The sequence below is a fragment of the Anolis sagrei genome, chromosome X, assembly GCF_037176765.1.
Source record: "Anolis sagrei isolate rAnoSag1 chromosome X, rAnoSag1.mat, whole genome shotgun sequence".
Lineage (NCBI taxonomy): Eukaryota > Metazoa > Chordata > Lepidosauria > Squamata > Dactyloidae > Anolis > Anolis sagrei.
Genome location: NC_090034.1, coordinates 16888238 through 16913605, shown reverse-complemented (window position 1 = coordinate 16913605; position 25368 = coordinate 16888238). Strand labels below are relative to the sequence as shown.

The 25368-nt window shown below is 42.2% G+C and overlaps 1 protein-coding gene across 1 annotated transcript; it reads left to right on the top strand.

Moving 5' to 3' along the window:
- Window positions 1–787: 787 nt before the first annotated feature.
- LOC132781992 (acyl-coenzyme A synthetase ACSM5, mitochondrial) lies at window positions 788–25368 on the top strand. The gene is made up of 14 exons (XM_060786614.2): window positions 788–1066; window positions 6214–6449; window positions 8530–8740; window positions 10549–10756; window positions 11080–11220; window positions 12574–12730; window positions 15438–15517; window positions 15811–15934; window positions 17809–17889; window positions 19325–19426; window positions 21384–21511; window positions 21610–21709; window positions 22618–22737; window positions 24937–25368. Exons 2-14 carry the CDS (start codon window positions 6264–6266, stop codon window positions 25021–25023), a joined length of 1725 nt encoding a protein of 574 aa, XP_060642597.2. The 5' UTR covers window positions 788–1066; window positions 6214–6263; the 3' UTR covers window positions 25024–25368.

Below are 25368 nucleotides of genomic sequence, written 5' to 3'. Positions count from 1 at the left end.
TAAACCGCTGAACTGCTGAACTTGTGGATTGAAAGGTTGTATGTTCGAATCCAGGGAGCAGCATGAGCTCCTGCTGTTAGCCCCAGCTTCTGCCAACCTAGCAGTTCAAAAACATGCAAATGTGAATAGATCAATAGGTACAATCTGCTGAAGCATTTGAGTGCCAGAAATGTATTCATTGCTTACTTGCTTGGAGGATGCATCAATAAAAGTCTAGTGAATGGATCAGGAGTCCCCAGTGGCACCGCAGGTTAAACCGCTGAGCTGCTGAAATTGCTGACCGAAAGGTCGGCAGTACGAATCCGGGGAGCAGGGTGAACTCCCGCTGTTAGTCCCAACTTCTGCCAACCTAGCAGTTCAAAAGCATGTCAATGTGAGTAGATCAATAGGTACCGCTCCAGCGGGAAGGGGACGGTACACCATACAGTCATGCTGGCTACAGGACCTTGGAGGTGTCTACGGACAACGCAGGCTCTTTGTCTTAGAAATGGAGATGAGCACCAACCCTAGAGTCGGACATGACAGGACTTAATGTCAGGGGACAACTTTACCTTACTTTTACCTTTATACTTGGAAGGAGGATTTGGTTAACCAGTTATGAGTAAACCAGGATTATTCTTGACCTGAATATTTTGTTGTGGTTTGAACCCCTAAACCGCCCCCTTGGCTACAGGCTTGCCTTCCATGCAGCTTTCGCCCTTCACCTGAAATGACCGCTGACCATGAACGAAGGGAGGAGCTAAAGGCACCAAGGGGAAGAGGGGGGGACAGAAAGCACTTTGCAATAGCTTTTGGGGGAGTCCATTGGCCACTCTCTGGCATCTCCCCCTCCCAGCCACCCTTTGCATTTGTCTTCAGGCGCCTGAGCTGGAAGAGGTCCAAAGGGGCGGCAGCTGGCAACTTTCCTCTAACTCGGGCGGGGAGGGCATTGGAGCCTCTCTCTCCCTTTCCTGGCTTTTCTGACGCTCCTTGGGATCCTTGCCCCTGAAGCCAAGGAAGAAAAGAGATCCCGCCTCGCCTGCTGAAAAGAGACTCCAATTTAGATACTAGAAAGAACTTCCCGACGGTAAGACCCTGTTATATGCTGCCTCGAGGTCTGGTGGAGGTTTAGAAGGAGAACCTGGATGGCCATCTGTCGGGAGGGCTTGGATTGTGCCCTCTCACTGCAGAGTTGGATTAGGTGGCCCTTGGGATCACTTCCAGCTCCCTGATTGTATAGCTGGATCTCCACTGCCACATAATGCAGTTTTAGAATGCAGATTGAACTGGAATATCTGAGTCTACACCAAACTTGGGCCCTCCGGGTGTTTTGGACTTCAACTCCCACAATCCCTAACAGCCGGTAGGCTGTTAGGAATTGTGGGCGTTGAAGTCCAAAACACCCGGAGGGCCCAAGCTTGCCAATGCCTGGTCTACACAGTTATATAATCCATCTCAGTGCAGTTAATCAGTATTCTGAAACAATATTTATGTAGCTGTGGAGATCCAGCCTATGACTCTAAGTTGTAGGAGACCAAAAACATGCAGTTCAGTGTCAAGTTGTGGCCCTTTCCAGTTATTGGGGAACTATATATCCCCTCTCCAACCCCAAAGTGGGAGCCAGAGGACTAGCAGCAGTAGCAGAGTCATTTCTGTTCTCTGTGCTGGAAATGTCAGCCCAAGCAAATGTTTACTGTACTCATAATGCTGTTTCCTGCACAGGAAATGGCTAGTTATTAGTTAAGGTGCCTCTGTACACTGGAGAGAGAATGCAGTTTGACACTTTAGCTGCCAACGCTCAATACTATAGAGCTGGGGTTTGTTTGAGGCAGTAGCACTTTTGGGCATAGAAGGCTAAAAATCCTTAGTAATAATTATAATAATATAATAATAAACTTTATTTATACCCCGCCACCATCTTCCCCATCTTCTCCAGTTAAGTCCAGGGAGGTTATCCAGGAAAGTCATGCTACCCCTCTATTCTGCCTTGGTCAGACCACATCTGGGATCATTCTGTGTCCAGTTTTGGGCACCGCAATTGAAGGGAGATGTTCACTCTAAGCTGGAATGTGTCCAGAGGAGGGCAACTAAAAATGATCAAGAGTCTGGAGAACAAGCCCTATGAGGAGTGGCTTAATGAACTGTTTAGAAGAGAAGACTGAGAGGAGACATGATGAAAGCCATGTATCAAGATGTGAGAGGAAGTCACAGGGAGGAGGGAGCAACCTTGTTTTCTGCTGCCCTGGAGATTAGGACACAGAACAATGGCTTCAAACTACAAGAAAGGAACTGCACCTGCATATTAGGAAGAACTTCCTAACTGTGAGAGCTGTTCAGCAGTGGAACTCTCTGCCCCAGAGTGTGATGGAGGCTCTTTCTTTGGATGCTTTTAAACAGAGGCTGGGTGGTCATCTGTCGGGGGTGCTTTGAATGCAATTTTCCTGCTTCTTGGCAGGGGGTTGGACAAGGTCTCTTCTAACTCTGTGATTCAATGATTCTATGAAAGTGGTGCCAAACAGTAGTCATTCAACAGTATATATCAGGCATGGGCAAACTTCAGCCCTCTGGGTGTTTTGGACTTCAACTCCCACCATTCCTAACAGTCTCAAGTCTCTTTCTGGTGTAGATGTAGCTTTAGTTTCTGCCCTCAAACACTTTTTTTCTGCATTTCATGTATTTTTCGTATGGTAACCTCGGTGAAGATTCCCATCCATCTCTCCCAGGCTTTTCAACACTCATTTTTATAATAATAATAATAATAATAATAATAATAATAATAATAAATGTCCAAGTTTGTCAGCTGATAAAAGAGTTGCAAGCAATCTTTAAACATGTGTTGTCAAAGGCTTTCATGGCCAGAATCACTGGGATGCTGTGAGTTTTCCAGGCTGTGTGGCCATGTTCCAGAAGCATTCTCTCCTGATATCTTGCCCTCATCTATGACAAGCATCTTCTGAGAGTTATTTCTCCCACTCTGGAAATTATTACACAGATATATAAACTTCACTTGCCTGGTTTCCAACAGACCTCACAATCTTTAAGGATGCTTGCCATAGATGTGGGCAAAACGTCAGGAGAGAAGGCTTCTGGAACATGGCCATACAACCAGAAAACTCATAGCAACTCAGATCTTCAAACAGTTTGCTCAACAGTGGCATAAATCCTGGTTGTGCAAGTCCTATAAGGCATGAATGCTGAAACTGTAAATAAATCAGCAGTTCCTTGTCTAAATGTGTGGATTTGCACACTCTTACCAGTGGACAATACCCTTCTATTTCCAAATTCTCAAAAGAATAGCTCAGCACCATCCATGGACCCTGGAACTGTATTTCAAGCTCAGTGTTGGCAAGCAGGGGTTATTCATGTTGCCTGCTTGCAGGGGAAAAGGCCCTTTTACCCCATGCATTATCATCCAGCCATTCAAAGTGAAACCTGCTTCCATGTACAGTGTGTTCTTAGATATCTCCTCCATGTTTCTCCCAGAGAAACATTTATTAGTTCTGGGACAACAGATTTAATATTTCTTGATGCTTAATCATTTAGTATACAGTGTTTGTGATTGAAAATGCAAGTAATCTCAACTAAATTGGAGTCTCCCAGGTTCCGTTTTGCTAGATCTCATTTCAGAGGACAATAAGTCCTCTTAGATCAGAGTTATCCAATCCATGCATCATGGCACATTAGTGTGTCGCCTGTAGTCCATGGGTGTGCTGTGTGAAAAATGCCCCTCCCACCCTTACAAACAAAGCCTGATACTCTTTCAAGTGTAGGTACTGTTACAACTTTTGTTTGCACAATTTGTTGATTGGGTTGCTATAATTGCCACTAAAATGGATAGGTTTCTAATTCAGAAAAGAAAATCTGTTGACAGCTATGTTAGTGATGAACCACATAGAGTGACTATGAAGGAACTTCCCAAGAATCAACTGTAGTACATTAGTGGAAAGGAAAACATTCCAAACCTAACAGTAAAGATTACATGAAACTTATATAATAATGATGATGAAGATGAATTTATTACCCATCTCTCCCTGTGGCTCGATAAAGTATAGTATGATACACACACACACTAGCTTGGGTACCCAGTGTTGCCTGGGTTATATGAAAAAGTCAAATTTTTAATTGTACAAAATGCATAAGATTGTGGGTGAACTACAACTCACATCATGCCAGGCTAATCCTGAAAAACTCTATCAGTACTTAAAGATTGTTATATTGGGCACATTTGCTTTAGATGCATCATCGTGGGGTTTCAGTGTGCTTTCTGGTTGTAGGGTAAACTACAACTCCCAATATTATGAGTAAGTCCCCACAAACCTCTCCAGTAGGTTGAGTTAGTAATGGGGGTTCTGTGTGCTAAGTTTGGCCCAGGCCCATCGTCAGTGGAGGTCATGGTTCCTCTGGTTTTGGGTGAACTACAACTCCCAGAAAGGAAGGTCAGTTCTCCCTAAACCCCTCCAGTAATCAAATTTCAGCATATCAGGTCTGTGTGCCAAGTTTGGTCCAGATTCATTGGTGTTTGTGTTCACAGTGCTCTCTGGATGTAGGTGAACTACAACTCCCACAAATCAAGGTTAATTTCCCCAAAAACCCTCCAGTATGTCTTCTTAAACCAAGGGACTTAACCTTTGCTCAATGTTGGGATCCCAAAAAAATGTGACAATAGCAAAAGGTTTCTCAATGCCAACCATTTGCACAAATCTCCACAGGCAGGGTTTACAGTTGTCTCTGCAGATAATGCTTCATAAAAAGAAATGTCAGGCTGTTTCATAAACTTGCAGATTCAGTAAATGATGGATTATTATACCTATTTTATATACCTATATTTCCTGAGGTCATGTAAATATTTCTTAGGCAGAAAAGGGATCACAAGTGGGAGAAGTTTAAGAAGCCCTGGTTTGGACCACCAGTCTTCCCACTGCAGATGTCATGACAGTCCAGCTGTGCTGAACCTGGTTCACCATCACTGGACTGCCAGCCTTACCATCCTGCAAGAATTCTTGTTACCACAGTGGCCAGAAGTCATTACATGGCTGGTGTCAGTCTGTCACTTGTCACTTGGAGTGCCATTGGCCAGGGCACCAGAGTGACAGATGAGGAACCTCCTCCTCCTCTCTCCCCGTCTCCAATTGCCTTGTTGCTTCAGCTAGCATCACTCCAGGAGATGGGCAACCAATACTAGCCACATCGTGCCCACTGAATGCCAAAATTATGAGAAAAGGCAGCAAACGATGTGTCCCTGGGAAACATGGGTAAACAGTTAGAGCCAGTCCCATCTCAGAAGAAACCCAGTTGCTTAAATGGTTGCAAAGTTGAGGTTTGCTCCTTTTTCTTGAGGGTAATTTGGAACAGCATGCACTTTGTGCTAACAAAGTTCAAGGCTTTGCTAAATGACCTTGAAAGAGATTTGAATCCAGGGAGAGTGTAGATGAGCTCCCTCTGTCAGCTTCAGCTCCCCATGCAGGGACATGAGAGAAGCCTCCCACATGGATGGTAAAACATCAAAACATCCAGGCGTCCTCTGGGCAACATCCTTACAGATGGCCAATTCTCTCACACCAGAAGCAACTTGCAGTTCTAAGGTTGCTTCTGACACACAAAAAATGACCTTGGCCTGTGTTAACCCAAATCAGCCCTGTATGTCACTTGGGGCCCTTCCACACAGACATATAACACAAAATCAAGGCAGGAAATCCCACAATATCTGCTTTGAACTGGAATATATGGCAGTGTTGACTGAGATAACCCAGTTCAAAATAGATATTGTGGGATTTCCTGCCTTGATATTCTGGGTTATATGTGTGGAAGGGCCCTTAGACTGGATCTACACTTCCCCATATCCCAATATCTGATCCCATATTAACTGCTCTGAACTGGATTATATGAGACTACATTGCCAAATAATCTAGGATAATCAGATAATCTGGAAGCAGATTCTGGGATATATGACAGTGTAGATCCAGCCTTAGGTGCCATTCATTCATCTCCTTTCAAAATAACAGGTTAGTGTATTTATTCTTTCAGGTGCAGTGGAAGATATTGCCTTATTGCCTCAGCACCAGTGCAGAATTCACAACCAATCTCTAGCCCAGTTTAGGTATTAAATGGTGAGGGAGAGGGATGCCATCCTTCCTTCATATTAGGCAGCAAAATGTCTTGGGCCAGCCCTGGTCTTGTAGTTCTCAAGAATTTCAAAGATTCTAATGTTCTCCTTTGGAAACAATGTTGTTGCAGAGAAACAGAGCAGAGCGATACATTCTCAAGTTACCCCACAACCAAGTGCAATGAAGACCTTGTTGAAATGTTTCTGGAGCCTCCACTTTCCTCGCACATTCCTTCACCATTCCAGGAGATCCCTGGCCTCTCTAGTTATCCCAGACTTCGAAGATATAAGTCGGGGCAAACAGGAAGTGCCGGAGTATTTCAATTTTGCAAGTGATGTTCTGGACCAGTGGACACAAGTGGAAAAGGTACGGTTCCCATTTCTTTGGTCGCAGGGCTGTGGTGGAGTGGAAAACAGGACACTGGTGTATTAGGTAGGATGTTGTGATTTGCTTGGAACTTTGCAGCGTCTTTGGCTTGACTCAGTTATGGACCCCGCAAACTCAGAGGCTGCATGAGGATTGGGAATGCCTCTCTCTCTTGTCATCTGACATCTGCAAGCAAAGTAATTTCATCCCATGATGTAAGCTTCCTATCTTTAACTGCCCTTAGTTCCCCTTTATAACATTATGCCTCCTAGAAAGCAATAATTGCCATGAAAAACTTTGCACTGTAGAAAGTACTGGGACACCTAACAGACAGGAATTTAGTTCCAGGGTCATCTGTGGATATTGAAATCCATACATGCTCAGGTCCCATTAGGTACCACAATTATAGTGATATATCAAATGGCAAATCTGTGGTTTGCTTTTTGGATTTGGAGAGGGGAATATTTTCAAGTTGCGGGTGGTTGAATCCATTACTCAACATTTTATATGGTTTTAATCTGCTGTGCTATGTTACTGTTAATGAAGACTACTTGTTTTTGGTCTTTTGAGAGCATGATTTTAAAAGCAAATACATTTTATAGGAGTAGATGTTTTGGGGCAGCTAAAACAGCACTTCTGGAGATCTGCTATATATTTTATGCATTGGTTTTCCCTCTGACTAACAGTTCAGAGAGATAACCAGGTATATCAACAACTGAGAAGCCTAATTTGCCTTGCATGAATCTAAGTGGATATTTACCACCAAGGAGAAGATTCACTTCAATGGGTATTTAACTCTTCTCAGTAAGATCATACTTTACAAAAGGGTTATGGTGGTTCCAAATAGTGTGAATGCCAATTCATCTCCAAAAGGTCACACTTTCAAAAAGGTTATGGAGATTCTGGTTTTTCCAAAAGGTTATGATCTCTAAAAGTCATGTCTTTCCAAAACAAGGAGGATCACAATAACATTGAACAACCCAATAAATGTAAAAACAGCAATTCAAAACTTAAAAACAATTCAATATTGTGTCATAGATATAAACTGAAACATAGTTAAGGTAACTAAAAATACTTGTGCAATTAAAATTGCATTTCAAACTATCCTCCCCGACTCCTTCCAAAACCTCTCTAGCAGTGTGCCTCCCATCCTTCCATAATGGCCTGCTGGCACAGAAAGGTCTTGACCTGCTTGGCTTTGAGCTCTTCAAGGGAGGGCTGCCTCTTGGGTCCCTTCTACACTGCCATATCATCCACATTATCAAAGCAGATAATCTACATTATCTACTTTGAACTGGATTATATGAGTCTACACTGTCATATAATCCAGTTCAGAACAGATAATATGAATTATTTGGCAGTGTAGAAGGAGGCCTAATAATAACTTAGCAGACTGTTGGGGAAAAGGCATTTAACAGGGAGATGGTGCATTTTTCACAAATCAAATATGATGTGTTGTTACATTGCTTACCTTGTTTTAAATACCATATTAATGGTCGGGTTTGAGGCTTGTGGTGTGAGAAATCATTCCCAACCTACCCTATAAAGTACCCACTTGGATGAGAACTATGCCTGCGTGAATTGTACTTGGATGCAGGAAGCAGGCAGGCTTTGAAGCTGCAAGGCCATCCAATGCTAATTAAGATGGCCAATTGCAACATCTACACTTGTCTGAAACAGACAAGAGTTCTGTCTCCCACCCTGAACATTTCATAGACATGTAAACCTCACTTGCCTAGTTTCCAACAGGCCTCAAAACTTCTGAGGATGCCTGCCATAGAGAGAATGCTTCTGGAACATGGCCAGACAGCCCAGAAAACTCACAGCAATCCAGCCATTGTTTCACTTCCAAATGAACTACTTGCATGAGAAGATATACTAGATACCTCCTATTGCAAAAACAAAGGCTCTGATTTGCACCAGCATAGAGTTGCAGACAACATTTTTTTAGCTCGATAGCTGTAACAATATAGGAGACTACTACTAAGACAATTTATCCAATTTACATGTAAATAAGTCACTGTGTCAGCGTGTTTTCCTTTCTTCCTTCTTGTTCCTAACTCCTTGGTTTATCTATTAGGCTGGCAAGAGGCCTCTAAACCCAGCTTTCTGGTGGGTGAGTGACCAGAAGGAAGAGGCAAAGTGGAGTTTTGAGGAACTGGGACTCCTGACCCGAAAGGCAGCCAATGTCCTTACAGGATCGTGTGGCTTGCAAAGAGGTGACAAAATCATGGCGGTTCTGCCACGGATCCCAGAGTGGTGGTTACTTAATGTGGCCTGTATGCGAACAGGTCAGTAAATATGTAGATATTGAGGGGGCAAACAGTGCATAAAGTCACCACATTCTTGTGTTATCCATTTCATCTCTTGTATCTTGGTATCATGGTTAGTTTGTCCCTGAATTAAAATACATTTGCTGTTATATTCCCAAACAAAATAAATTATATTTGTGGAAACTCCCAGTAGAATTGCCAGTTGAAATTGGGAACTGGGCTGCTCTCCCTTGAATGAGAGAATGACAATCAATGAGGGCTAACCTTCTCTCTTCTCCACCATCATTAAAGGAGAAGAGTCTTCACTCTCAGCCCCCTTCTACACTGACATATAATCCAGATTATCAAAGCAGATAATCCACAATATCTGCTTTGAACTGGATTATATGTGTCTACACTGCCATATAATCCAGTTCAGAGCAGATCATTTGGATAATTTGGATTTTATATGGCAGTGTAGAAGGGGCCTCAGTAATGCGGCTTAACGAGCTGGGCATGTTTAGCCTGAAGAAGAGAAGGCTGAGAGGGGATATGATAGCCATGTATAAATATGTGAGAGGAAGCCACAGGGAGGAGGGAGCAAGCTTGTTTTCTGCTTCCCTGGAGACTAGGATGCGGAACAATGGCTTCAAACTACAAGAGAGGAGATTCCATCTGAACATGAGGAAGAACTTCCTGACTGCGAGAGCCGTTCAGCAGTGGAACTCTCTGCCCCGGAGTGTGGTGGAGGCTCCTTCTTTGGAAGCTTTTAAACAGAGGCTGGATGGCCATCTGTCAGGGGTGATTTGAATGCAATATTCCTGCTTCTTGGCAGGGGGTTGGACTGGATGGCCCATGAGGTCTCTTCCAACTCTTTGATTCTATGATTCTATGATTCTATGAATGTGGTCCAAGCAAAGCACTGTCTCTTCTCTTTCTGTCTTGCCTTTCTGGTGAAGGGGAAACACACTCCACCAATGTCACAAATGTCAGGCAATTGTCAAACACATTTCTGTGATGTAATGTAAAATAAACCATGTGTAGTTCATGTTTGATCAGCCCACACACTGCCTTGCCAGAGAAAGAAAAATATGCAGGTGAACGGTAAAGAACAAGTAGTTTACTCTTCGTAGTTCGGAACAACATATGTACAATGTGATCACTTGCATCAACTCACATAATGTCCTTTTATGAGAGATTTAAAATGATCTTTCTCTGTCCATGTGGACTCCTTCACCAACTCATGAAGTGAGAGTACACTCCAAACCCTGCCTCTCTCTGCTTCTCTCTGTCAGCAACTGCTCAGCTGAAGCATGAACAAAAATGGAACAGTATCCAAAAGTCCCAGGTTTAGCCTGCTCCCCAGTCATTGCCTGAACAATCAGCTTCATGCATCTTATTTTTACAGTTGACACACACACACACTAACTGATTTCTTACATGCTCCAACAATCTCTGTGTATAACTGTGCAGAACTATTTTGAGCAGAATTCATCTGCGTGCTTTAGTGTATCCACATTGCACAGTTATTGCTATTTGATACCACTTTAACTACCATGGTTCTATTCTGTGGTGTCCTAGGTTTAGTAGTTTCACAAGGCTCTCTGGGTACTCTACAGAAGATGCTGTTCTTCAAGGTATGTATTGGTGAGTTGCAATGTAACTCGCCAGGAGCATCTCTGTCCTGTCTAAATTAAGTTTCAATTTGTTTGCCCTTCTCCAGTCCCAATACTTACTGGGTCTCCTAGGCTACAATCCATAATTTTACCCTTGCACTACATTAGAGAGAAATTACGGAATGAACTTTGCTAATGGTGCTCTCATCTCATTCTCATCTTCTTTTCTAGGTGTTGTTTTCATTCCGGGAACATCCCAACTAACAGCAAAGGACATTTCCTATAGACTCCAGGCCTCCAAAGCCAAATGCATTGCGGTCGATGATACTTTGGCCCCTGCTGTGGATTCCGTTGCGTCTGATTGCAAGTTTCTGAAAACCAAACTCATTGTCTCTGAACGTGGCAGGGATGGATGGCTGAACTTCAAGGACCTGTTCCAGTAGGTGTTCCAGGAGATATTCCATTGAATGAGCAAGAAATAATTGTGATGAATCCACCCACCACACTGTCTCTTTCATTCTGGCTTCAACTGTGTGCCATGTGCACTCTGTTCAGGGAATGTCACAACAGAAACATAGTGTTTTATACTGTTAAAAAAACTCTGTTTGTCTTTGTTCCTTTTTTAAAAAGAGAGAAAAATATTTCTGATGCTTAACACAAGTTGCTGGAAACACATGGCATGGTTTCATGCATGTAATGTGCAAGCCTCATAAAGGTGCTGTGTCTTGCATGCTGATTACTTAAGTCCTCCTTGTTTTTAAGAACAGCGCCTGACAAGCACGACTGTGTGAAGACAAAGAATCGGGACCCATCCCTCATCTATTTCACAAGCGGAAGCACAGGATCACCCAAAATGGTGGAACAGTCCCACTGCTTTGGGATTGGATTTGCATCCAGTGGCAGGTAATGTGCGTTGAACACATTTCTTTTTTCTCTTATTTTGATCATGTCTTTAGGAACCTCCAGTGGCACAATGGATTAAACCCTTGTGCTAGCAGGGCTGCTGACCCAAAGGTCAGTGGTTAGAATATGAGGAGTGGAGTGAGCTCTCGTCTGTAAGCTCCAGCTTCCCATGCAGGGACATGAGAGAAGCCTCCCACAGAATGGTAATACTTCCAGGCATCCCCTGGGTAACGTCCTTGCAGACAGCCTATCCTCTCACACCAGAAGCGACTTGTAATTTCTCAAGTTGCTCCTGATACGAAAAAAATCATATATTTCCCCCAATGAATTCAAGGGTGGTGGACGTGGTTCCCTTCCACTTTATCCTCACACCAAGCTTTTGAGGTAGATCAGATTGAGGCCCCATCTACACTTCCATAAAATACAGGTGATCTGCTTTAAACTATTATATATCACGCTGGATTTACACTGCCATATAATCCAGATGATAGAAGCATATATTCCACACCATCTGTGTTGAACTCGATTATATGAATCTACACTGCCATATAATCCAGTTCAAAGCATTTAATGTAGAATTTATATGGCCTGGCAGTGTAAATCCAGCCTCAGTGTAAACTCATATAATCAAGTTGAAAACAGATAATCTGGGATCAGGTTAAACCCTTGTGCCAGCTGAACCGTTGTCCTGAAGACCTGAAGTTCAGCGGTTCAAATTTGCGAGACGGAGTGAGCTCCCATTTGTCAGCCCCAGTTTCCCATGCAGGGACATTAGAGAAGTCTCCCACTGGATGTTAACAATCCGGGCATCCCCTAGGCAACATCTCTGTAGACTGTTATGATAATTTGGTTATAATTAATTGCTATTGTTTTAACTCTGTATGTATTTATGGTTTTATACTGTGTTATTGATTTGTGGCATCAAATTGCTGCCTTTGTTAGCTGCTCTGAGTCTTGCCCCCTGGGGGGATTGAGAAGGGTGGGGTAAAAATGCTGTAAATAAATAAATAAATAGAGGGCCAATTCTCTCACACCAGAAACAACTTGCAGTATATTCTCAATTCGCTTCTGACACAATATAAGATACTGGATTATATGACAGTGTAGATCCAGTGAATTTTGTGATTCTCTCTGACTCCCTATCTTATAAAAATGTTGGGATATAAAATAAATACTGTAGCTACTGGGATCTGACTTCCCCACATGGACTCTACACTCCTCCTTCAGCTTTCACTGAGATTTCTAAGGTCAATGTGCAAAGCTTTTGCTGAATCATCCTGTAATCTGCTTTCCAGAAGCTGGGTGCCGTTAGTCAACATTTTAGCTTCAAATCCGGTATTCTCTCCTCAACAGGCACTGGATGAATCTGGGTACTTCCGATGTATTTTGGAATACATCAGACACCGGGTGGGTGAAGTCAGCCTGGAGCAGCCTTTTTTCTCCATGGCTCAATGGATCGTGTGTGTTTGTACATCACCTGCCACGGTTTGAGCCTGCTGTCATAGCAAATGTAAGGAAAAATAATGTGCAGATGAAATATGTATTTATTTACATGCTTGTATTTATTTGGGGCATATCTATTTCCACCATTCAACAAAAAAAACCTTTCAGGGACATCTTACAAGTCCTTAACAATTTGAACGTTTCCTGCTTTCCAGTTTACAATCTAAATAAAGCATAGCACATAAAGAAAAAGTAAATGGCAAAGGGAGCAGCAGATGCAAGCTCTTCCTGTCTCCTTCTGAGGCCAGTTAGAACTTGGATGGAGGACTTCTCAACAGCCATTGGGCCAAGACATAATGAAGCTGTTCAATAATGATAACAACAACAACAACTGTTCAATAATGATAACAACAACAACAAGCCTGCTTTTCTCTGCAAAGGAAAGTGCAGTTCCCTTTTCAAGAACGGTTCTTTGCATGCAAATTACCCCAGGTTCAAATCCTTGGCATCTCTAGGCTGGGAAAGACTCAAGTCTGGAAATATTGTTCTAGGATCCCAGATGGTCTAATATTCTGCTTTAAGGCTGTCCCTTACACTGGCCAACACACATTTTGGTGCCGCAAATGTTAGACCTGTTTCTGGGTATATTTGGCTGACTGATTCCAAACATGACATCAGCTTTCCCCTATCAGCTCTTGTTTTTGAGATACAGAACATATGCCATATTTTCATCTACTCATCTATAAAAAAGCATGGTAACCATATGATAAAGAGCTGATGTGGTTAACCCAATGCCTAAAAGCCAAGACAACATCCTGACTCACAAACTGAGTTTAAGAAGCCAATGGATTGTCAAATCCATCATGAGTGGCAGACTGGACCAGGTGTCCAATTGCCCAATGGCAAGTGGGCCCCTTAAGCATTAGGCAATATCTTTGCCTAATGACCTTTTAGTAGCTTGAACATATAATAGAAGTTCCAAACTTATGTTACATTGATATTGTAATAAATCATTTTTCAAAGATACTTTATATTTAAGGATATAAGCAATAACTCTGAAAAATAATTCTGATTCAAGTCATGTGAGCCTGACACCTAATAATAATAATAATAATAATAATAATGTATTTATTTATTTATATCCTACCTTTCTCCCCGTGGGGACTCAGAATGGATCACAGTGTAAACAGATACTGGCAAACATTCAATGCCTTGTTACAATACAATGAGACACAGAAACACAAACAAAGGCAAAGGCTTCTCCTTTCATTTCTGGCTTTGGAGGCAGTGCTCATCTCTGACTCCGGGGGAGGTACTGTTCTCCATTTCCAAGCTGAGGAGCCGGCATTGTCACCTCCTGGTGTGTGACCATGGAGTTTCTTATGCCTTTAACACTAAAGCATTTCCTATTTATATACTCACATTTGCATGTTTTTGGACTGCTAGATTGGCAGAAGCTAGGGATAACAGCAGAAGTTCACCCCGTCCCGCAGATTTGAACTGTCAACCTTCAGGTCAGCAGCACAAGAGTTTAACCCATTGTGCCACTGCAGTCACCTACATTATATAGGCTCAGATCTTTACTATCTATATAAATAAAAATGTAATGTTCGTTTGTGGGATTAACATAACTCAAAAACCACTGGACAAATTGCCACCAAATTTGGACACAATACACCTATCAGGCCAATAAGTGACCATCACTCATAAAACACTTTAAAACATAGCAGAAGAGACTTTAAAAGCCAAAAAATAAAAAATACATTACAATGCATGTGCAAAACCACATATATACCGGGAATGTTGCGCAGCTGGCTGAGTGTTAGCTGCATTAAGATCACTCTGACCAAAGGTCATGAATTCGAAGCCAGCCCGGGTTGGTGTGGGTTTCCAACCAATTGTGTAGCCTGTTGTCGGCCTTTGCAACCCGAAAGACAGTTGCATCTGTCAAGTAGGAAAATTAGGTACCACCTTAAAGTGTGGGGAGGCTAAATTAACTAATTTATGAGGCCATAAAAAAAGACTCCAGCAAAGCACTCCAGCAAAAAAGCATGTGGGGAATGCGGAAGTACTTCATCAGTGTTGCAGATGGACGATGAAAGCGACAGCTCCCCTGGTGGCCAGAAAAAGTTAAATAGCCTCTGTGTATGTCTGTATATGTTGTATGTTAAAATTGGCATTGAATGTTTGCCATATATGTGTACACTGTAATCCACCCTGAGTCCCCTGCGGGGTGAGAAGGGCGGAATAGAAATGCTGCAAATAAATAAATAAATAAATAAATGCAAACACACATATATACACACACACAAAGAACATATATACATATATACAGACTGGGCCACAGCAACACGTGGCAAGGGACGGCTAGTTTCTTATAAAAATTATATAATAGCCTTATAGTTGTGCATGGGCCCCCTTGAGTTTGTTTCAAAATAAAAAAAGCTATGAGAAAAGCCAAAGGGAAGTATAATTACTGCAAACACTCCAAAATACATTTTGCAATGAGGAAAATCATAGAGAAAAAACAAACAGCAATGCAGACCTTCAAATGATTCTGAATCACCCTGTTTTCTGTTACTATTACCTTGTGAAATTGATATTTTGCATAACTGTGTATAATGGACGTTATATATCCATCATGTTCACAAATAATCTTGTATGTCATTCATCCCGTGAATATATAGTCTATGCTTTATTGTTGGCAAATGCTGTGTTACAAAGGCAGCATTTTACAGTTCAAGTAATGATTGTACCTCCCTTTCTCTATCTAGACGCTCGCCAAATACCCAGTCACTACTTTCTGCACGGCTCCCACTGCATACCGGATGTTGGTTCAACATGATCTCAGCAGGTACTGCAGCTTCCTCAGATTCTTGAGCTTCATGGTTTAGCTCTACTAGCACTCAAAATTTTGATAATTGAGGGAAATGTGTTCATCTTGCCTGTATTGCACATACTCACACATATGCTGTAATCCTGGCGAGGCAGTAAATAACTCAGAAAAGAACGGTTCACCTGAGGAAAGTGGTTATGGAGCAGGACCTGGTTATGCAAGAGATTATACAAGCACAATGCACACAAACAAATCCAAAGGTCATCCTCCTAGAACTGGGAAATCACTAATTGCAGTCATTTCTTATCTAGGTATAAATTCAAGAGCCTGAAGCACTGTGTGACTGGAGGGGAACCCCTCATCCCTGAAGTGTTTGAGCAGTGGAGAAAACAAACAGGGCTGGATATCTATGAAGGATACGGACAAACGGAAACAGTAATGCTCCTATTTATTTATTAAGAGCATTTCTATTCTTACTTCTGAAGAGGCACTCAGGATGGCTATCAGCAGACACAATTTGGTGCCAAACAATATGCAACATAAAATACATTTAACCTACATTAAAACTTTTTATTTGGCATAGCAGAGTCTCATCCCACTTGGAAATCAATTGTTTGGATCCAGTATTTAAAGACGAATGCTTAAGAATGGGATAGAATAGGAAATACAAGCAGGTGTAGATGCAAATCATCTTTGTACAATCAGCGAGTGAAAATTGGACAAAGGTGAGATGCAGGAATAGGTGTCTTGTTTCAGTGGGGCAGGGAATCCACTCTGGATATTTATTCCAGATTTCAAAGGAGGTGTCCACATTGTAAACCCTATTCCCAAAATAGGTTCAGCACTTTTAAGAATTGGATTTATTCAACACTTCAGATGGCTCCTTGTATTGGTTACTTTCTGCCAAATTTTATGCTGCAAGTTTTGCAGTTCAGGTCCTGCTGATTATGGGAGGAGAGGAGCTGGTGATTTCCATGCCAAAAGGAAAGCAGCTCAAAGTATGAACTTTGTATGAACTTCAAAGGAGCTGTCTAGGATGTTGAAGCCCTGTCCCTAAATGAATCTTGGACAGTGTTTTCTTATCACTATGGCATGGCCTGAATGTGCCGTAATGAAAATAACGCCTAGTTTTATCAGTCCATACACTATCTTGCCAGAGAAAGAAAATATGCCACAAAGATTATCAGTAAAGAACAAGATGTTTACTCTTTTTTAATGCAGAGCAACATATATGCAGTGATGTGAACAGTTGCATTGATTCACACAATGTCCTTTGAGAGAGATTCAAATGGTCTTTCAATATCAATGTGGAAGATCTTCCAGTAGCTCATTTAGAAGGACCGCATCTCTCTATGTAAACTCCTGCAAAGCTCAAGCCTTAATATGTAACTGCTGCCAAAACTCCCAGTTTCAGCTAGCTCCCCAGGCGTGGCCCAGTCAATTAGCTTCGAGCTTTATATTTTCAGTTAATACACTCACCAGCTGATTTCTTGGAGCCCCGGTGGTGCAATGGGTTAAACCCTTGTGTCGGCAGGACTGAAGACTGACAGGTAGCAGGTTCGAATCTGGGGAGAGCACAGATGAGCTCCCTCTATCAGCTCCAGCTCCCCATGCGGGGACATGAGAGAAGACTCCCACAAGGATAGTAAAACATTAAAACATCTGGGCATCCCTTGAGCAACATCCTTGCAGACGGCCAATTCTCTCACATCTGAAGCAACTTTCAGATTCTCAAGTTGCTCCTGACACACACAAAAAATCTAATTTCTTACATGCCCTAACACTGCAGTTATTCTTTATCTTTGTGGAGTCATCACTGTCTCTGCCGAATAGGACAAGGCACAAACAACACTTGCTATTATTTCTCACTCCTCTCTCTTTGCTCATTCCTTCGGTGTGAGGAGGGAAGGTCAAATGGATGGTAAAAGCAGAACCTGTGTTGGGAACCTTCAGGAAATGGCCTGGGGCGCCCTAGTGAGATATGAATACCATCAGCTGTTAAAAATTCCACCACTAGATGTTGGTCTTACTCCATGCCATCTTACCATTGTCCAAAACCCCTTTATAGTGCTCTATTTTGTGAATGTTCTATATCAAAAAGTTCTATAATTCAATTCCCAGAACAGCAAGACGTCCTACATGTGTCCTAGATCTGATACAAATTTGGATTGTGCCCTTCAATATATTTACTTCTTCCTAGTTCATGTCTGGCAACCACTTGGATTGCTGAGCTTTCTGGAAATTCAGCAATGAAAGAATCCAGACCCTTAAAGATCATCCAACTGTATTGATGTTTCTTTCTCTTGCAGGTTGTCATATGTGCTAATGTAAAAGGAATGAAAATTAAAGTGGGATCAATGGGAAAAGGATCTCCACCATATGATGTCCAGGTACAAAGACAAATATAGAGTGATCACATTAACACCAGTCCAAAAAAGTCGGGCAAAAATATTACGATACTTCCTGGATGTTTTGTTAGTAACAAAATGCCTTTTCTATGGTGAGCAGAGTGTGTCCACTTGCCACTTCCCTGCTGTGTCCAAGTCAAGCAGACAAGAACAACAATAGCTCTCTGGTAGAGGACCGATTAAGCATGCAGAAGGTCAGAGTGAATTCTTAATATCTCCAGGTGCCGTTCGAAAGAAACCATGGATAGTTGAGACCAGTCGTGTTAGACTTGAGGAGGAAAATCTTGAGCCATCCAAAAATTGCAAGAAGCATACCCAATGGCAAAGTGTTGGGCAAGTTGTAGCCAGAAGGCCAATATTTTCCCACCTGTAATGCAGACATTGGTGATCCCACCTCTATGGAAGATTCATGTTCTCACCATTGACTGTCTTCTGCAGAACATTAATAAGAAGCATTGGATACTTAACTAACCCTTCCTATATGGTCCCTTTTCTCCACATGAACCATCTTTAGACATTCCATTTTAGGTTGACCAAAAACACAAGGAAAGAGAATACTAGTCCCATGACTCCATCACCTTTACCATTGGCCTGTGTGCCGGAGGAACTCCTTCCTCCCTAGAGAGCTCCATGCAGTTCAAATCTTGGTTAGTCAGCATTTGAATATCATATGGAAAGTCCCCCTACATGTGGCAGGCATGATGGAAATGATGTCGGATGAAGCGGTGCTGGTATACTCCCCCTCTTTACACAAAAAATAGACTGCCTAAAGTGAGCCATACTCAATATGGTTTCCATTTTTTTAGTATGGTGAAAACCTCATGGGCCTCATTAAATGACATGTTGGGCCAAATTCGGTCCACAGACCTCACTATTGACATGTGTGCTATGAATGTGATTTTCCTGCTTCTTGCCAGGGGTTGGACTTGATGGCCCATAAGGTCTCTTCCAACTCTTTGATTCTATGTGTGGACTATGCAGTTTATGGATGATGGAAATTGTTATTCAACTTACCTGAGAAACCATGTTTGTACACCACTGGAGTAATGAGACCTTTGGAACAAACCAATCCGTTTCTCCCTCTACTTTAAGAGCTTGGCAATAGACACTGAGAGTCAAGTCATTCTCTGTATCCACAATCCCTTTATCCACAGAACCAGTATCTAGTTTAATGTATCCCTGTTCAACAAAATATCACTTCTGTAGACATTTTTGGATGCTCCAAACTAGTTGCAAATGTCCTTCATTTCAATGGGGTTCCCTACTATCTGAAGTTTCACATATCAACATGAAGTTCACATGTCAATGTAACCCTTGCGGATATCGGGGTTGTACGTGATTTGCATGATATAGGTAAAACTCATCAGCTGCATTGTAGGTGAAATTTGCCATGTTTTAATTTTCTTTCTTCCTAAAGGTTGTGGATGACCAAGGTAATATTCAGCCTCCAGGAAAAGAAGGGGAAGTCGCCATTAAAATTAAACCGGAGCGCCCCTTTTGTATTTTCTCACAGTACTTGGTAAGCTTTATTTTAAAGTATCACAATTAGAGATCCATATACTCCTGATTTTCACTCTGTTGTTGTTTGAAGCTGATAATTTAATATGATGGCATTCACTATGTAGAAAAGTTTTGTCTCAGAAATGTGCAGGCTCCAACCATTTATAGTTTGAGCTGCATGCTGAAAATGAGCCTGTTTCTGAGGTTTACTGCATTGTTTACTACAGACAGATTGCTGCGGTATGACACTCAAAGCCTGTGTTTCCCCAGCCCACCATCCTACCAATGCCAATGCTGATAAAATATTTGCAGCTAGACTGAGAATAAGAAGAAAAGGGAGTTGTGTAGCCATACAAAGACTGTCTAAAAAGGGAGCTTGTTTATCATAGGCTTTGTTAATTAAGGCATGCATGTGGTATGCTTGCAAAATTAAGATCACAGCACTCTGTAAACATTTTGTATACTTATTTTATAAATAGTCATGGTATATATATATATATATATATATATATATATATATATAAAACACACACGGCTGTTATGTTATGTTATCAGCTGCTTCGGTTTGCAGTATGACTGGGAACAACAGTTGGATTTTGCTCATCGTTTGGACTTCCGATGAATTGCTTCTAAAAATCTCCCAAATCAGATTCCTTCTGTGAAAGGAATTCTTTCATAGGAATTCAGAAGAGGGCCATTGTCAGAATTGCATTCGGTCAAGCTCCACACCCTAAAAGGGGCCCATTGCCAACTCCATGAGTTTCCTCCCTTTGCTCCTTTCGCTATCTTACACAGCACCAGGCTTCATTTGTTTTTGGCCTCTCCCTTGAATGGGAGGTCTAGGCAGACTGGTCAAAATAACAGCGTTTGTACATTGTACAGCGTCTACACTGCTCTGCTTCTGGATCCAGATTATCTGTTTTGAACTAGAGTATATGGCAGTGTAGACTCATATAATCCATTTCAAAGCACATAAGCCATACAACCCAACAAATTGGGTTGTATGGCAGTGTAGATCCAGCCTTAGGATTGTTGTTATTATGTGCCTTCAAGTCCTTTCAGACTGAGGGAGACCAAGTCTAAAGCAATGGTTCCCAACCTGTGGTCTGTGGACGACCAGTGGTCCCCAAGAACTAAAATATGGTCTGCAGACTCACCGTTACTACACCATTGCAATGAGAGTGACTGGTCTCGCAAAGGCCTCTTATAGTGCTGAGGCAACAGGGATATTGGGAAGGAAAAGGCTGACTGCCCATGAAAGGCACAACAACAAGCCTCCTGACTGCTCCTTCTCCTCCTCCTCCCTTCCCCTGAGTGGAGCCGTTCCATGTGGAATCTAGAAGCGGGGGCACCTTGGTGTCTTTGTTTTTAGGTCTGTTCCTGGGGTTATTTGGGGTGCTGATTCAGAAAATTGCATTGGATAGACCACATCAACTCTAGATTATTAAATATGATTTTTTGTGGGTGAGCAGATGGCGACTAATGGATGGCATATGTTCTGTAACAGAAACTAGAGCTGACGTGGTCTATCCAATGCAATTTTCTGAATCAGCACCCCAAATAACCCCAGGAACAGACCTAAAAAAGAAAGACACCAAGATCTAAAGTTGACCAGAAACAGATTCATAATCCTTTTGGTACTAAGATTGGAGAGTAGTCCCTGGTCAAAGTGGTCCCTGATCAAAAAAAGGTTGGGAACCACTGGTCTAAAGTTTAGGGTGTGGGAATGGCCGACTACATCTTACCCACGGGCCTTGGTTTGGGGATCCCTGCTGTATACCAACAACAAATCACCTTCTTCTGAAGATGCAGGGGAAACATCAGGATAAAATGTTCCTAAAACACAGCCATACAGCCTAGATACCACACAACATCCCAATAACTTTCATCCTGGGTCTTGAGGCTCAATGGCCCAAATAGATACCTCACTAGGCATCAAGTTGAACACTGTGGAAATCATATTTGGTTGTTTCCAGGATAACCCTGAGAAAACTGCAGCCACTGAGCGCGGGGATTTTTATACCACTGGAGACAGAGCGATTAAAGATGAAGAGGGCTATTTTTGGTTTGTCGGGCGGTCGGATGATGTCATTAACTCCGCCGGGTAGGTTCACTTGAGCTGGCTTGTTGACTTGCTGGTAGTTTGCTTGCAGGCCTCTTTGCTGTGTTTTCCCCCAAAATAATGATTGCATTCTCTTTTAGGTACCGCATTGGCCCCTTTGAGGTAGAAAGCGCTTTGACCGAACACCCAGCAGTGGCTGAATCGGCTGTCGTCAGCAGCCCAGATCCCACTCGAGGGGAGGTAATCATGGCGATCCAATAATTCTGCAAATTCAGTGTAGACACAGCTTGGGGATCTCTTGCATGCAGCATGCCATTTTAATTTCGGTAGTTAATTTCATATCACTCGGGGGAAAGCATAACAAAAGGTCTGGGGATGTGCATAACATTTGCATATTCTAATTTATAAGTACAGCAAGTCCCTGAGTTACAAACATCCAACTTTAAAAAACTCATAGATAAAAATAGAGACGAGACCACAGGAAGTGAGAAAATCTACCCCTTGGAAGGGAAATTCACTCCTGGAAGAGTTATGCTCATGGTGAAAATGTGTATCCACTGAGGCTTTATCACCAATCTCTGTTTCCGTAACAAGCCACATTTCCCAAAATCCAATTGTCAAGGGATAGAAAGTGAGGCAAAATCTTTTGAACAGGAACACAGACAGTAAAATAAACACCACAGGGATGCTAACCCTTCCCTGTGCCATCCAAAGCACGTTCTCTCTCTCTCCCTCTCCCTCCCCCTCCCCCCCCTCTCTCTCTATATATGTATATATATGACTTGAATTGCATTTTAAAAAGTGCCTGTTCCAACTTACAGACAAATTCAGCTTAAAAACAAATCGACAAAACCTTTTTTATTCCCAACTTGGGGACTGCCTGTATAGATTAACATTTGCACAGGTTGGATATCCTCTATTCAAAATGTTTGAGATCAAATGTGCTTTTTTTTCAAACTTCATATTTTTGTCATACTTCAACTTATATTTGCTTATATTGTGTGTACATAACGAGGGGCCTCCACACTATGATATTTTGTTGCAGGTTTTCCTAGTCACCACTAACAATAACTATTACACCAATGCTATAAGAACCAAACTTTTTCAAAGCCTGTTTTGTCTTAATGAGTACGGTTTGCTTCTTGCAGGTGGTGAAAGCCTTTGTCATCTTGTCGCCAGCTTTTTTGTCCCATGATCCAGAAAAATTAACCAAGGAACTCCAAGATCATGTCAAAAAGGTTACTGCTCCCTACAAATATCCCAGGAAGGCAAGTAACCGTAATCTCCCTCCAGTTGAAGCAGCAAAATTGTAGCATCTGGGATAAAAATGGAAGTGCCTATTGAAATATGAGGAGAGAGGTGTTTCACTGCCCCCCATTTACACTGCCATTATAATGCAAATTGAACTAGGTTAAATGGCAGTGTAGACACATATAATTGAATTCAATCTGCATTATATGAGTCTACAGCAGGTATGGGCAAACTTGGGCCCTCTGGGTGTTTTGGACTTCAATTCCTACAAATCCTAACAGCCTACCAGCTGTTAGGAATTATGGGAGTTGAAGTTCAAAGCACCTGGAGGGCCCAATTTGCCCATGCCTGCTCCATAATAATAATAATAATAATAAATAATATTTTATTTCTTACCTGCTTAAGTGGCTGAGGGGGGAAAGGAAGGGGCTTGAGGCTGTTAGGAATTATGGGAGTTGAAGTCCAAAACACCTGGAGGGCCCAACTTGCCCATGCCTGCTCCATAATTATTATTAACAATAATTTATTATTATTAATATTATTATTATTATTATTTCTTACCCGCTTAAGTGGTTGAGGGGGGGAAAGGAAGGGGCTGAGACTGTTAGGAATTGTGGGAGTTGAAATCCAAAACGCCTGGAGGTCCCAAGCTTGCCCATGCCTGCTCTATTATTATTATTATTATTATTATTATTATTATTATATTTCTTACCTGCTTAAGCGGCTGAGGGAGAAAAGGAAGGGGTTTGAGGCTGTCAGGAATTGTGGGAGTTGAAGTCCAAAACACCTGGCAGGCCCAAGCTTGCCCATACTTGGTCTACAGTGACCATATCATGCTGTTCAAACTGCATTGTAAAGCATTGTAGATGGGGCACTGTTGTAGGAGACAGAACCACAGAGTCATAGACTTAGCTCAACTCCCTGCTGGTACAGGAATGCACAGCTAAGGCATTCCTGGAAGGTGGGCATCCAAACTTCCTTTAAAGACCTTGGTGGTGGGATCGAGAGCAGAGCCTCTCCAGCTGATCTTAAACTTCATGGTAATCTGGGTTAGAATCGTTTAGGGCTTTAAAGGTTAAGACCAGCACTTTGAATTGTACTTGGTAGCAGATCGGCAGCCAGTGGAGCTCAGATAGCAGAGGGGTTGTATGTTCTCTGTATGCTGTTCTGGTGAGCAACCTGGCTGCCAACTGTTGGACTAGTTGGAGCTTCTGGGCAGTCTTTAAAGGCAACCCCACATAGAGTGCATTGCAGTAGTTTATTCAGGATGTTACAAGAGCGTGGACCACCATGGCCAAGTCAGACTTCCCAAGGTACGGGCGCAACTGGCGCACACGTTTTAGTTGTGCAAAAGCTCCCCTGGCCACTGCCGAGATCTGGAGTTCCAGGCTCAGTGATGAGTCTAGGATCACTCCCAAGCTGCGCATCTATGTCTTCAGGGGGAGTGTAACCCCGTCCAGCACAGGCTGTAACGCTATACCCTGTTCAGCCTTGCGACTGACCAAGAGGACCTCTGTCTTGTCTGGATTCAGTTTCAATTTGTTTGCCCTCATCCAGACCATAAAAAACATTATTTTTGTTTTGTTGGGTGTTAAAGAACTTGGAAGGTGTCAAAATGGGGGCTTAGAGCTGCACCCAAGTTGTGGGGTTGCCTTTTGCCCACTTCGGAGATTCACATTCAATTCTTCAGTGTGTTGTTGTAGGCTTTTTGGGTCATATTGCCATGTTCTAGAAGCATTATCTCCTGACGTTTTATCTGCATTCTCTCCTGACGTTTTACCATTAGGATGCTTGCCATAAATGCAGGCAAAACATCAGGAGATAATGCTTCTAGAACATGGCCATATAGCCCGAAAAATCTACAACAACCCAGTGATTCCAGCCATTAAAGCCTTCGACAATACAATTCTTCAGTGAGTTATGAACTTCATTGGTGATCTTGGCTAAATCTTTCTCAGCCTGAACTATATCACAAAATTGTTGTGAGAGAATGTCATATTCCGCTTATAGGAGTAAAGGCAGAATATGCACATGTGTGTGTGTGTAGTAAGAGATGTTATGCTAATGTGACTGAGGCCATGTCTACACTGCTACTATAATGCAAATTAGGATGCATATAATCCAGTTTAACTGCATATAATGCAGTTCAATATGCAGTGCAGATGAAGCCTGAATTGGCCTTGTGCCTAAAATATTTTTTTGCTTTCCCAACGCAGGTTGAGTTTGTGCAAGAGCTGCCAAAAACTGCTGCTGGAAAAATTCAAAGGAGTGTATTAAGAAAACGAGAATGGGGTCAAGTTTAGTTTGAACAAACATTTGCCAAGGAATGACTTTCTAACAATGGACATTTAATTTGAACGCACCACACAAAAGTTCAAATGGTCAAGCAAATAGAAACTAACCACAGCTGAATTCCTCTCTGGATTTTGGAAACGGGAGCCTCTGAAATACTCCACTGATCTATTTTTAACATTTCTAAGTACTTTGGGGTGTGCGTACAGCTTGTCACAACTTGCATGTCTTTCTTTCATGGTTTCCACCTCTTCTTAAACAACCATAGTGTCAGATGCAGAATCCTTTTTCTGTCTCGGAAATAAGCTCACATGAAGCAGAAAAAGCTTTATTAAAGACTAATGGATTACTAGCTA